The following is a 14,235-nucleotide window of genomic DNA, read 5'->3' as shown; positions in this document are numbered from 1 at the left end:
TTCCCTGAAACACCTTCTCTACAGTAAAGGCACTACATAAATCCACATTGTAGCTCAATGACCCCTGTAGAAACCGCTTCAGTCCAACTGAGTAGCTACTGAGAGAAGTCAACGAGATAACTGGAACTGTCCGTGAACATTCATCCTTCCTCTGCTGAAGAAACTATCTGCTAGGGACCCAGTGGTGAAAGGATCCGACATGGCCAACCTTTCCCAACCGACGAATGGGCAACGTTACATAGAATCACAGAACAGTACAGCACAATGCAGGCCCTTCGGCCCACAATGTTGCGCCGATCTTTAAACCTCACTAAGACTATCTAACCCCTTCCTCCCACGTATCCCCCTATTCTAAATTCCTCCATATGCTTATCTAACAACCTCTTGAATTTGACCAATGTACCTGCCTCCACCACTACCCCAGGCAGCGCATTCCATGCCCCAACCACACTCTGGGTAAAAAACCTTCTTCTGATATCTCCCTTGAACTTCCCACCCATTACTTTAAAGCCATGCCCTCTTGTATTGAGCATTGGTGCCCTGGGAAAGAGGCGCTGGCTGTCCACTCTATCTATTCCTCTTAATATTTTATACACCTCTATCATGTCTCCTCTCATCCTCCTCCTCTCCAAAGAGTTACCACCCCTCTCCCACCCCAGTAAGCCTTGTGGACGGAGAGGTTGCCCCACCCCCAACAACACAAACTCACAGAGAAGATTCTGACCTTATCGAGATTCCCCTGGATTTCTTCGATTCTTCCCGAAAAGAACAGGAATATTGCACTCTGCAGGAAAAGAAACAGCACATCGTGATCTCATTATGAATTATCGAGTCGTGGGGTGGCAGAGAGTAGCAGATGGAAATGGGTGGAGAGGAAGAGGGATGAAAGGACAGGAAAAGGGGAAACTGGGGTTCAACCACCCAGGCTTTGATCCTGATCCCGATCCCTGTCTGTGTGGAGTTTGCACGTTGCCCTTGTGACTTCGTGGGATTCCTCTCGCATCCCAAAGCCCTCTAGTGGAAGGTGAAATGGCTGCTGTAAGCTACCCTGAGTGTAGGTGGATGTTCAAAGAATCAGGGGGGAGTTGATGAGAGAGGGGGAGAATAGGTTACAGGGAAGTAAATGGGGAGTGGTCCCGTGAGCTACCTTTAACTTGATGGGCTGAATAGCCTCTTTCTAGTTTATGAAACATTGCTGATCATCTTAAATCTGGCCCTACAGGTCACCAGCAGAAACGGTTTCTCCTCATTTTAGCCCACTTCCTAGTCATATGTCCCTGATGGCCAATCCCTGTGTTTACAGTCCTCTACACCCCCTTCCTGGAGAGAGTGATTCCATCCAGAGTTAATAAAGGTTCCCATTGTTCCCAGCCCACAGGTGGAAACAGAGTCTGTGCAAGGGAACAGAACATTGCAGACAGATCTGTGAGCCAGGAGGTCACAGCTGGTTATGATGGGAATCCGACTGTTACCACCATTAGTTAGCAGCTAGTTGGTCAAATCCTCTTACCATTTCCCCCCCCCCTTACTCTGGTTCCCTTTTTCTTGCCCCATCCTCCCTCCCTCCCCTACACCCATTTCCCTTTTACCCCTCTTCCAGTTCCCACTTCCCTTTCTGCCCTCTTGGTCTGCAGATGGGAAAGGTTCCCAAGTGGACTGTGTGCTGGTGAGGGAGTGTTGGTAGAGAGGGCGGGGGGCAGTGGGGGTTGCGCAGACTCGAACATAGACTGTTGGTGAAGCAATACTGCAGAGAACAGGTGTGATAGAGGGGCCGAAGGTAGCCAAGGGTGAACATCTTGTCCCTCCCTGGATTACGAGGACCCATGTGCAGGATATTAGACTGGTCACCACAGGTTCTACCTTCTTCCCCCACCCCAGCAAAATGACTGGGGAAAGTACAAGGGAGTTGGATTTGAGGGCAGCAGCATCAATGTCCTTTGAAGCGGGCCTTTCAACTGATTCAAACCAACGAGGATACTTCAGGATCCCGGTTTTTGCTGCATAGACCAAGAAGTGGCAACTGTTCCATCTTCTGTATGAAACGGCTCACAGATAAGAGCAAGCAATTAACAGGGCTGGCATTACATGGAACACCAGGCTCAACTCAAACTGGAACCATTGCCTGGGATTAGTTACTGCTCCCTCTACAAAGGCTGCAGCGTTGTGTAACAGTCCAACCATGTGTGGGGTTAATGGTGAGGGGCTAATGGTGAGGGGCAGCAGCACAGGGTGGATGACACTAACAGCTCTCAGGGTAAATGTGCACGTGCAGATGCACTGATGAAAAGTCCCAACATTTCCATGCACGGTCGGTGTTGGAGTCCCAGCTGGGAGCCCGGAGGAACAGGAGGAAGGGTAGCAAGACTTCAGATCCTTCTGTAAAGCATGGGTGGGAAGTCCGTGGAACATGGCAAAAGTCATACTTCAACTTGCAGAACAAAAGTGAACACACAGCATGGGAACAGACCATTCTGCCCAACTTGTCCACCCTGGCACCTGTGGTCTACTTGAATCATTTTCTGTATCTTAGTGTGACCCTTTATCCCTATATTAATATTAGGATATTGACAGAATGCAGAGCTGGGCTGAGAAGTGGCAGATGGAGTTCAACCTGGATAAGTGTGAAGTGATACACTTCGGGAGATCGAATTCGAAGGCAGAATACAAGGTTAGTGGCAGGACTCTCAGCAGTGTAGAGGAACAGAGGGATCTTGGGGTCCCCATCCATAGATCCCTCAAGATTGCCACGCAGGTCGATAGGGTTGTTAAGAAGGCATATGGAGTGTTGGCCTTCATTAGTCGGGGTATTGAGTTCAAGAGCCGCGAGGTGATGTTGCAGCTCTATAGAACTCTGGTCAGACAACACTTGGAGTATTGTGTTCAGTTCTGGTCGCCTCATTATAGAATGGATGTGGAAGCTTTAGAGAGGGTACAGAGGAGATTTACCAGGATGTTGCCTGGATTGGAGAGTATGTCTTACGAGGATAGGTTTAGTGAGCTGGGGCTTTTCTCTGTGGAGAGGAGGAGGATGAGAAGGGACTTGATAGAGGTGTACAAGATGATAAGAGGCATAGATCGAGTGGACAGTCAGAGACTTTTTCCCAGTGTGACAATGGCTAACACGAGGGGACATAATTTTAAGGTGATTGGAAGAAGATATAAGGGGGATGTCGGGTAAGTTGTTTTTTTTTACACAGAGAGTGGTGGGTGCGTGGAACACACTGCCGGCAGAGGTGGTGGGGGCAGATACATTAGGGACACTTAAGAGACTCTTAGATAGACACATGAATGATAGAAAAATGGAGGGTTATGTGGGAGGGAAGGGTTAGATAGATCTTAGAGCAGGATAAAATGTCAGCACAACATTGTGGGCCAAAGGGCCTGTACTGTGCTGTAGTGTTCTATGTTCCCCTTGTACTTAACAAAAATTTTGTTTGGATGAATCTAATTCATCTTCCAGTGGGAGCAAGACCCACATTGTCCCAGCTCTTTGGGTAATTGATGGCTATTATTGCACAAGTGAAACAATTCTCCCTGCATCAATTCTAAAACTCCTGAATTTTAAGGACCTCTGTTCTCCCAACCCTCCAATTTAGAGTCCAAGCTCTGCAGCATGGGAACTGGCCCTTCAGCCCACTGTTCATACTGACCATCACGCACACATTTACACCAATCCCATTTCATTCTCCCCACATTCCAATCAACTCCCCCCAGATTCTACCACTCACCTACATGTTACTGGCAATTTACAGTGGCCAATTGACTTATCAGCAAGTCTTTGGTCTGTGGGAGGAAACCAGAGCAGCCAGAAGAAACAGGAAAGAACATGCAAACCCCACACAAACAGCACCAAAGCTCAGGATTAAGCCGGGTCGCTAGAGCTCTGTAGCAGACTACCAGAAAGGATGCAGTTCATTCAAATCACAGAATCTGAGGTGCAAACCTCCCAAATTTATCTGAAACAGAAAATGCTGGAAACACTCAGCAGGTCAGGCAGCGTCTGTGGAGAGAGAAACAGAGTTAACATTTCAAGATGAAGGCCCTCAGTTGTAATCCTTCGAAAGATTCCTCATTCTAACAAAAGTTCTGAGCAGAAACATTAACAGTTTCTCTCTCCACAGACACTGCCTGACCTGCTGAGTGTTCCCGGCATTTTTTTATTTCAGATTTCCAGCATCTACGGTTATTTTTATTTTAATTTTGATTCCCAAATTTACTCATTTGTATTAATCAAAAGAAAAATCTCATCTCAACACCCATGTGATTCATATCATCACAGACATGAGACAGAAGTCCAGGATGGAGACAGGCAATGTAAGGATTCTGACCTGCTGCCCAGGATAGTTTGCTGCTCCCTAAATTTACAAGGGCTTATCAAGTCTGGTCTCCTTCAGGAAACAATCGGGCAGTAACCCAAAAGTGACAGGTCAGGTCCCAGACAGCAACAGTGAACCTATTACAAAGCAGAAGGCAAGGCCCCTACCTTAGGGTATTGTGCGAGGTAGGGCTGAAGCAGATGCACAGCGTCTGTGACATCCTCCTCTCCCGTTCCTGTAGCCGAGAGGAAACAAAAGGAGTTGAAGCAGGATTTCAGAGTCTGGCTGTTCAGTGGACCTGTTGTCCTGGAGAGGAACATCCAAGTGCATCTCACTACCTCACACTAATTTCACGGGAAGGAAAAATTCCATGGAAAAGGGCAGCTATAGCGTCATGGAGAGATGGAGCATGGAAACAGGCCCTTCAGCCCAATTCCATGCCAACCATCAACCACCCTTTTTTATTATTATTCTGCCTACATTCCCACCAATTCCCCCCAAATCCAACCACTCACATTTACACCAAGTGCAATTTGCAACACCCAACTACCCCACCAGCCCACACACCTCTGGATGTGGGAGGAAACCGGAGCACCCGGGGGAAACCCACAGGATCACAGGGAGAACGTGCAAACTCCACACAGACAGCACCAGAGGAAGGGACTAAACCCGGGTCTCTGGCCTAGTGAGGCAGCAGCTCTACTGGATGTGCCAGCTGCCAAGTGGGGAAAACTCACTAAACAATCAACGCAGCACTTGCCAAAGCCCTGACCTCCACCGGTGGGATGGAAAAGGGTAGCAGGCACACTGAAAGGTCACTTCCAGGTCCCCCAACAATTCACACACGATCCCGGCTTGGACCAGATTCAGGGTTTCGACCCAACATGTTGACAATTCCTCTCCCCCCCCACCCCCACCACACACACAGCTCAACCTGTTGTGTTCCTCCAGCAGACTGTTGTTGCTAACTTGGAAATGCATCGATATTCTTTTATCAGCACCAGGTCTAATTCCTGGAACTCTCTCCCTAACAGCCCTGTGGGAGCATCTTCACCAGTTCAATGCTGCTCACTGCTACCTTCTGATCAGTGGGGAATGTAACTCTACCAGTCTTGCCAGCAACTTCCTCACCCCAAGAACGAATTCTTCAATTAATAAAATCATTCTGGTCAAGTTTTCACAATCAACAGAGCCGGCACAAAAGATTCGAGTACCAGGGAGCAAAATTGAAAATTAGGAAAAATAATGGTGTTGGGGCTGGAATCACTCACAGATAACAATGGAATCAAGTCATAAAGTGGGAAGAACCAATGCATTCTGCTGTAGAGATGAGCACGTGGCAGGTAGAGGGTTAAATTCTGCCATACAATCCATGAACTGAACAAGGGTTGAAGGTCAAATAAGGATCTGGCATCAAGAGCCTGTCTTCCCTGTGGAATCGGGTTTATTGAATAAACTTTCCGATGTTCTAAGAACAGGGATTGAGGAATAAATGAGAGGATCCGAGATGGAATTAAAATATTAATTTTTTTAATGTGATGTAGAAGTCACTGCTTATGTCAGCATTTATTGACCATCCCTAATTGTCCCCGAACCGAGGAGGGAGTTAAGAGACGACCACGTTGGTGGGTCTGGAGTCACATCAGGCCAGAGTAGTGCAGATACCAGATTTCGTCCCCTGAAGGATATTGGTGAGCTTTTAATGACAATTCAGAAATTTCATCATCACTATTACTGAGAACAGTTTTAATTCTAGAATTAAATATTTGACTGTAATTTCCCCAGCTGCAGAGGTTGGATTCAAACTCTCTGGATTAATGTTGCAGACTCTGGATCCCAGTCTAACAACTTAACCGCTACGCCATCACATCCCAGCTGGAGGGCAAATTGGTCTTTGACCATTCCTGGTGGTGGTTCTTTTGAAATATTAGATTATTTCCAAATTATACTAAATTTACACAGTTCATATAACCATCATCATTTTCTGAAACGACTGAAGAGTCGAGGTTCCTAGAGAAGTCTCTCTCTTAGAATAAAGGTCTATCAAGGGTCAGAGTCCATTAAATGCACCATTGATAGGATCCAGTTATTTCTACCCCTTACTCCCTACCCCCAAGTTCCCACTTGCTCCCCTACATCCCAGTTATCCCAGTTTCCCTTCTTCTTCTCCTCCCTCTGCACCCATTCTCCCTCTCACCCCCCCCCCCAACTCACAGCTCCCCCATCCCCTCCCCACTCCCCCTCTGTCACTCCAATAGCAGGGAAGAAAAGATGCATCCAGCCTAGCCCACACAATTGCAATGTCCTGTGCATCACAGTGTGTGCACTCTGCACCCCATCCCATAACTCTGGGGGACAGCCAGCAAGAAGCAGGTTCTACTTAGAAAAAACATTTGCAATGTTTTTCCCTGATCCTAAGGCACAGGAAGCTGGCCCAGGAGGTCCCTGAGACTTTAGGGCATCCACAAGGGGTGGGTTTCAGAGCAGGTAGGTTAATTGTTCAGTTCCACATCACCACCTTTTCAGGGATGAACATTAAGCGCTGGTCTGACCTCTAAACTCCTCGTTCCACAAATGAATACAAGGGAATTGGTTGCCTGGCACAGGGGAACCAAGGAAAAGGGAGGAAATAGAAGGTTCTGATGGAGGCTATGGAAAGACCAGGTGTGATCACCACCTGCTGCTAAGGCCATGTTGTTCTGCATTAACCACCTACTACCTATCCAACATTACCGCACTGACCACTTCCTGGCCGTAAACCCCATTGCCTTAGAGGGTCCAAGGTTGTAATAGATGTCACATATCGCCCTTCCTACATGGACACGGACACCATTTTGACCACAAAGTGTGCACACCATGCTTTTCCCTTTTCCCTTACCGAGTACGAAGGTGAGGAAGGTGTAATAACACAGCAACAGCATGACACACAGAATGGCTCGGATATTGGGCACCATCACTCCATCGTGTAACTGGGACAGACCATATTCCTGTTGGAAAATTAATCACCATCAGTTCAGGCTGAGATGCTCGAGTCATCAATTGGTTTCTTCATAGTCGTACAGCACGGAAAAAGCCCCTTCGTCCTGACTCAACACACGAAAAGCTGGAGGAACTCAGCGGATCAGGCAGCATCTATAGAGGGAAATGGACAGTCAATGTATCGGATCGAGACCCTTCATCAGGAGTGTCTCGACCCCAAGTATCAACTGTCCATTTCCCTCCATTGATGCTGCCTGACCCGCTGAGTTCCTCCAGCTTTTCGTGTGTTGCTCCAGGTTTCCAGCGTCTGCAGTCTCTCGTGTGTCCCCTTCATTCCAACTCATCTATGCCAACCGAGATGTCTACCTCTGCCAATCCCACTTTCCTGCATTTGGCCCATATCACTCTATTATTTTACTGTCCATGTACTTGTCTAAATGTTTTTTTTAAAAATGCTGTGATTGTACCTGCATCTACCACCTCGTTCCATACCCCCATCGCCCTCCGTGTGATAAACATCCCTCAGATCTCTGTTAAATCTTTCCCCTCTCACCTTAAACCTGTGCCCTCTAGCTTTAGACTCCCCTACCCTGGGAAAAAGACCAAATATCTACCCTTTCTATGGCCCTCAATTTTATTAAGCTCTATAAGGTCACCCCGCGGCCTCCTGTGTTTCAGTGAGAACAATCCCAGTTGATCCAACCTCTCGCTGTAACCACAGCCCTTCATTCCACACAATATCCTGGTGAATCTCTTCTATACTCTCTCTACCACTACCACATCCTTTCTGCAGTGCAGTGACCAGAACTGCACACAGCATTCCAGTGGTGGCTTCACCACTGGCTTGTTCAACTGCAACACGATGTCCCAATTCTTGTACTCTATACCTCTGCTAAATGCCCTCCGTTCACCTGTGTCACCATTTTCAGGGAGCTAGGAACTTGCACCCCAAGGCCCCTCTATACATCAATGCTTCTAACAAAGCAACTTCCCCAAAATCTGCCATCTCTCTATGCAGGAAATATCAAGATACTAGGCCAAAATTCTGATTAAAGATTTGGCTCTGAGGAGGGAGTTATAGGGCAGAAGGATTTAGACAGGGAATCACAGGGTCCAAGCATCTGGATACAGCCAATAATGGCATATTGATAAAACTGAGGACATGCAATAGGCCAGGAACAGAGTGCCACGGCCTCATCAGTGTGACCGAATGTGGACATCTCCACCAGCACCATCCAGAACAAAGCAGTCCCACTGACTGGTACACCATCCACCAACTAAACATTAATTCCCTCCATCACCAGCACACCATGGCTGCAGTTACTCCAATGGTACCTCCCTAACCCATGACTTGGACCAAAGAGGACAAGAGCAGCAAGTGCATGGAAGTTAGTGGACGGAGTTCGATCCTGACCCCCAATCCTGTCTGTGTGGAAGTTGTCCATTCTCCCTGTGACCCCATGGGCTTCCCCCAAATGCTCCAGCTTGCTCTGAAACCCAAAGACATGTTGGTTGGTCACTGGGCCACTGTAAGTTACCCCCAGTGTAGGTGGGTGGCAGGACAACAGAGGGGAATTGATGGACATGAATGTTAACAGGTCAATGGGGAACCAAGGGAAAGAATGGGATTGTTCTGGTGCTGAACAACCTCCTGTCACAAGAAAAAGAGACAAGATGGGAACACCATCTCCCACAGGCTCCTTCCCAATCTGCACACTGAAAGTACATCACCCTTCCTTCATTGTCCCTGGGTCTGCATCCTGAAGCCCCTGCCCAACAGTGTGCGAGCCCTTTCACCACACGGTCCACAGCGGTTCAACACCATCTTCTCAAGGGATGGGCAATAAATGCTGGCCTTGCTGGTAACACCCAGATCCCAACCAATGGGAAATAAAAAGCATGTTGTAAGTACCAACATTTGACAGAAATTGAATATAAGCTTGAGGCATCCAGGAATTCCTGCAACTACCTCACTGCAAACCCTTGCCCTTGCTGCAAACCTGAGGTAGAGTTTCAAGGGCAGGTTTGAAGGGTGGAGAGGATAGGGATGGTAGGGGAAGGTCGGCATGCAAGCAGTCGCTGGCTTCATTGTTCCAGAGCACAGGCTGAGGGTGGGAGGGACATCAGAGTCTGCTGCTTGAGTGGGGAATGGGCAGGGGGAGATGGTTGTTTGGGAGATGTGGAGGAGTCAGTTTTCTGGTCCCGCAGTGACGGATAGTCAGAGGGAGAGGAAATGAGAGCTCAAAGGACAATTGGTAATTGGCAGGGGTCCAGACCTGGTATGAGGAAGACAATTGCTAGGCATGGACTGGGATTGACCTTTCACTGCAGGACAGAGGGGAGTCCTGCTCATTCACACTCCACAGGTCCATACAAAGCAACCCCCCCTGGTCACCAGTTGGAGACTTGGGCCTAGGACCTCAGCTGATTCCCAGCAGGTCTCTGCCTCCAATTCCTTCCATTTTAACAACTTCTGCATCCAATCCAATATTTACCCGGTGATTTTTCTTTCAACATTGCACTCAAGTTGCATGTTGTTTCCCACTGAAAGCTACTGGCAACATTATTGTCCAATGCCAGAGGGGATGTGCTCAGGTATAAAATTGAAACCCAACCCATCTGAGCCCATAACATTTTCCCCACACAACTCAATCATCTACATAAATACAACATCCTCCAACATGCTGTGACCTATTTGAGGATGTCACACCTCATATCAATCAAGAACCAGAGAACTAAGCCAGGTAAAGTATTGAGAACTGGACCAACCTCAACCCAATGCATAAAGTTAGGCCCCATCAGGCTCACATTGGAGAGCTCCGCTCTACTTCCCAATCAGTCAATGGTAGGTTATCTACAGAGTAACTTTTACTCAACCCTTACAATGTCCGTCAGCTGTGAGTCCAAATATACACTGGAGCCTCTCTGCTCCTCCCCCTCCCTCCCCAACTTAAAGCCTTTGCTAATTTTTTAAAATCTAATTTCTGCCAATCAACAATTCTCCTTCCAATTAGTAAAGCATCTGTCTTTAAAACTTTTTAAGCTGAAATGATTCCCTCAACCCTCCCACTTATGCTTTTGGTAAACAGCCCAGGTTTCTGCCCAGTGTTCCTTGTCACCGATTTACTGGACAATGAATATTACCCTTTACTAATTAACCTCTTAAACCTTTTCATAATAGATCAAAGCACACATCATGTACTCAATTTATACAGAAAAGATGTGCTCAAGAGTGCCAGATGCATTTATCTTTGAATTATTTATTCTACATTAATTAGGCAGGCAAATAATGATTCCAGCTAATTGACAAGTAAAGTGACATGACCAGTTTCACACTGGTAATTTGTCTAATTAGGTACAGACAAATCACAAAGTACAGACCCGTCGTAGTCTTAGCTCTCAGAATGATACAGAACAGACGCAGCCAACTGACACTTCTGCACGATCTAAGTGCTATCCAATTAATCCTCCACAGAACCCTTTCACAGTAGCCCGACAAATCCTTCCTTTCCAAAGATTTTGCCTTTTCCAAAGTCACCGTTGAGTCCGCTTCCATCACTTGGGCATTCCAGATCTAACACTCTGCACAAAAATCATTTCTTATCTTACGTATGGTCCTTCTGCCAATGACCTTGAAGAAGATCCACTGGGAGCCAAAGAGCCCAGTTCTTGCCAATACTTCCTCTCAACCAAGTCACATGGGTTGGTGAGGTAAATGGTCGCTGTAACTTACCCCAGTGTAATTATCGTTGGAAGCTGGCAGGAGAACCAGGGGGTAGTTGACGGGCTTGTGAGAGAGAATAGGTTACAGGGGAATGAAACTGACTGGGTTGCTCTAGCCAGCACAGACTCAATGGACAGAGTAGCCTCCCTTTGTGCAAAAATTAGAAATAAGTTCTCCATTTGCTCACAGCAGAGAAGGAAGCTATTTCAGACAGAGTCTATGCAACCTTTAAGGGCTATCCCATTCCCACAGACACTTTCCAATAACCAACAGTCCCCACTCTCCCATCATCTCCCACCAGATTCTACCACACACTTACATGCTCGGGGCAACTGATAGCAGCCAGTTAACCTACATGTCCACCTGTCTTTGGGATGTGGGAGGAAACGGGAGCACCCGGGGAAAACCCACCCAGTCACAGGGAGAACGTGCAAGCTCCACACAGACAGCGCCCGAGGCCATTGGACATGCAAGGTAGCAGCTCTACTAACTGCAGCAGTGCCGTCCTCAAAAAAATAATTGCCTTATCTTGAATTTATTTGTAAAAAGTGCTCCCCCCCCCCCCCGGCACTTTCCTTCCAAGGTGAAAGCAGATGATGTCATCCCCACCTTGTCCCCAGAGAAGCCGACAACCTCCAACAACTTCAGGATCCGTGTGGGAAACATCGACAGTGCCTATGGACCAAACAAAAGGCAAGTCAAGAGATCTGCAAAACACAGTAAATTCCCAAACTCTGGCTCATAATATCCCCTGATATTCCAGACTTTGGGAACAGTTCATTCAAAAGCAAGTGTTGCTGCCCTTTCTTTCAGGTGAGAGACCTGCTGGTTTTTAGCAACAGGTGTCAAAGGAACTCAGAGATCAGTTACGGCACAACTGTGTCCCAGACTCCAGCTCCCAGCACATGCGACACTCCTCTTGGGCCCCTCCTGCATCAGAGGCCTTTGTCCTGGAGTACCCTCATTCCTGGATTGCAAACCCAGATTCTGCATCCCTGCCTCCAGCACTGGCCTCGAACCTTCAGCCTTCCAGCCAGAAGCAAGAGCGCTCTTACAGAGCCGCCCTCCAATCTTCCCCACGAAGGTTTTAAATCTTACCAGGTTAAACGCCCCAATTCCTAGAGAAACCCCTCCTTCCAAGTGAGAGTGATTGGGTCCTTTGCTGAAGAGATTCGACTGCAAGAAGTTATGGAGCTCTCTGCCAAGAACAAAGCAAAAACCGAGCTTATTAGACAGAGGATCTCAAGAGGGAATGGAATCTCAAAACACCAAAACCCAAAGACCGTGTAATTGTGGATATGGGACCGGCTCCAATTAGTTCCATGGATAAGGAGCCTGATCTAGGAATGACTGGGAATGAAAAGTAGGGATTGGGTAGACCGAATTAATGCTGTGACACTGTATTCTTTAACCTTGCTGACTATTTATTACCTAACTGCCCCTGAATGGTGAACAAGCCACTGTTCAAAAGCCAGTTAGGAGTCATTTCTATTGCTGAATGTTTAGAGTCACTTACACATCAGACTGGACAAAGACAGCTTATTCTTTCCCTAGAGGGTGTCAGTGAATCAGACTTTTGTTATAAAAACAACCCGGTAGCTTCACAATCACCTTCAGTGAAATAGCCTTGTATTGTAGATTTACTTAACTAACCGATTTCAACTCCCCAGCTGCCGTGGTGGGATGTGAACTCATCTCTAAAGCAACCTCCAGATCATTACATCATTCCTCCTCATTACTAATCCAGTGACAACCACTCTGTCACCCCACCTCTTAAAGGAGCATGAAAATGACAATGTTGTCTGATAAGAGAACAAAATACTTTCTTAAAAAAAATGTAGAAATTTTCACACCATCAGGATGTTATAGAATCCGTTTATCAAAATTGCTGCACAATGTTTAACGATAGTGATCTACCAGCACTTCTGGTGACGACTTCGGCCGGCAATAAATCACAACCCTTCCAGAAATTACATGTCCCATGGAGTGGAGAGGATCTGCCAGTGGTTCTGGGACCCAGTGAATAGGTTCATTGGGGGAAACAAAGACCCCAAGTTAGAGCTCTCAAATTGTGTTGAGTTAACTGATCTCACTAGGAGCAGCACTTAGGATACTTCAGTTGAACTTGAGGAGTATCTGATATCACTCAGTGCCTTCTACTAAAGGAAGGTTGAGCAGAATTGTGGTAAAACATGGCTGAACAAATCAGCAATCCTGATGTCACTCACAATGAAGGTTTACCAATGAAAAGTAGACAGCTGAAATGACAAGCAAACAAAGTCTCCTAAACAGAACCCAAGAACAACAATGCATATACATTAGGAAGTATTAGCAGCACAGAAACAGGACATGAAACCCAGCAAGTCCTGGAGGTGTTTGGGCTTCACGTGCTTCCTCTATCCCTATTCATCACACCCGAATCTTTTCCTTTCTCATTTGTTCAATCAACCTCCCCTTAAAGGCACCCAGAGAAATTGTGTCAAACACTCCCAATGGTCACAAGCTCCATGTTCTCACAACTCTGGATAAATGGATCTCTTGCGGTCTCAAATAATTTATTAGTGACAGTGGTAGACTAATGGACCCAAAGTTCCATCTTAACCACAACCAGGAACACCTTTAAACCGGTAAAACATCCAGTTGCTCTTTTCACAACAGTCATTATGAGGGAAAACAAAACTGTCAGTAGAGGAGGAAGCTTTATGTCAGTTAACAAAAGGAAGGGCCAAGACCTACAGGAATGGGAAAAGGGGACGAGGATATTATGTTAAAAAAAAATTATAATGAAAACCTTAACTCACTTGTAAATCATGAAGCTGTTCCTGACTTTAATCCCACCCTTGATGAAACTGACCATGTTCTCATCCTGAAAACAGAAAGACACACCCAGACAAGTTCATATTTTATGAACATAATTTTATATTCAAGCATCTTTGTCAAGGCAAGCATTTAATTACTCAGTGGGATGAGTCACCACCTTGAACTGCTGAAGTCCATGCGTTCCCACAGTGGTGGCGCTCCCATTCACCTGCTGCCCATGTCCTTTAGCTCTGGGAGTTGACGCAGTGGATTTTATAGAAGGAACGCACTTCAGCCAAGGTGCACTGGGGCTAGGGTGGTGGAAGAGGTGCTAATCAAGCAGTTGTGTCCTGGATGGGGTCCATTTTCTTAATACTGTTGCATCTATACTCAACCAGGCAAATGGAGAACATTCCA

The 14,235-nt window shown here is 46.7% G+C and overlaps 1 protein-coding gene across 1 annotated transcript in view; it reads right to left on the bottom strand.

Moving 5' to 3' along the window:
- The window catches only part of zgc:158403 (tetratricopeptide repeat protein 39A), an 84,750-nt gene that overhangs the window by 20,939 nt on the left and 49,576 nt on the right, over window positions 1–14,235 (bottom strand). The window contains exons 6-11 of the mRNA XM_052041869.1: window positions 13,821–13,885; window positions 12,118–12,217; window positions 11,629–11,694; window positions 7,195–7,303; window positions 4,484–4,551; window positions 725–784 (exon numbers count right to left, since the gene is read on the bottom strand). Coding sequence (XP_051897829.1) covers window positions 725–784; window positions 4,484–4,551; window positions 7,195–7,303; window positions 11,629–11,694; window positions 12,118–12,217; window positions 13,821–13,885 — 468 coding nt within the window. The remainder of the gene's footprint in view (window positions 1–724; window positions 785–4,483; window positions 4,552–7,194; window positions 7,304–11,628; window positions 11,695–12,117; window positions 12,218–13,820; window positions 13,886–14,235) is intronic.

Source organism: Pristis pectinata, chromosome 31, assembly GCF_009764475.1.
Source record: "Pristis pectinata isolate sPriPec2 chromosome 31, sPriPec2.1.pri, whole genome shotgun sequence".
Classification (NCBI taxonomy): domain Eukaryota; kingdom Metazoa; phylum Chordata; class Chondrichthyes; order Rhinopristiformes; family Pristidae; genus Pristis; species Pristis pectinata.
Note: the sequence above shows the minus strand (reverse complement) of the source record. Positions and strands in the feature narration are given on the sequence as shown.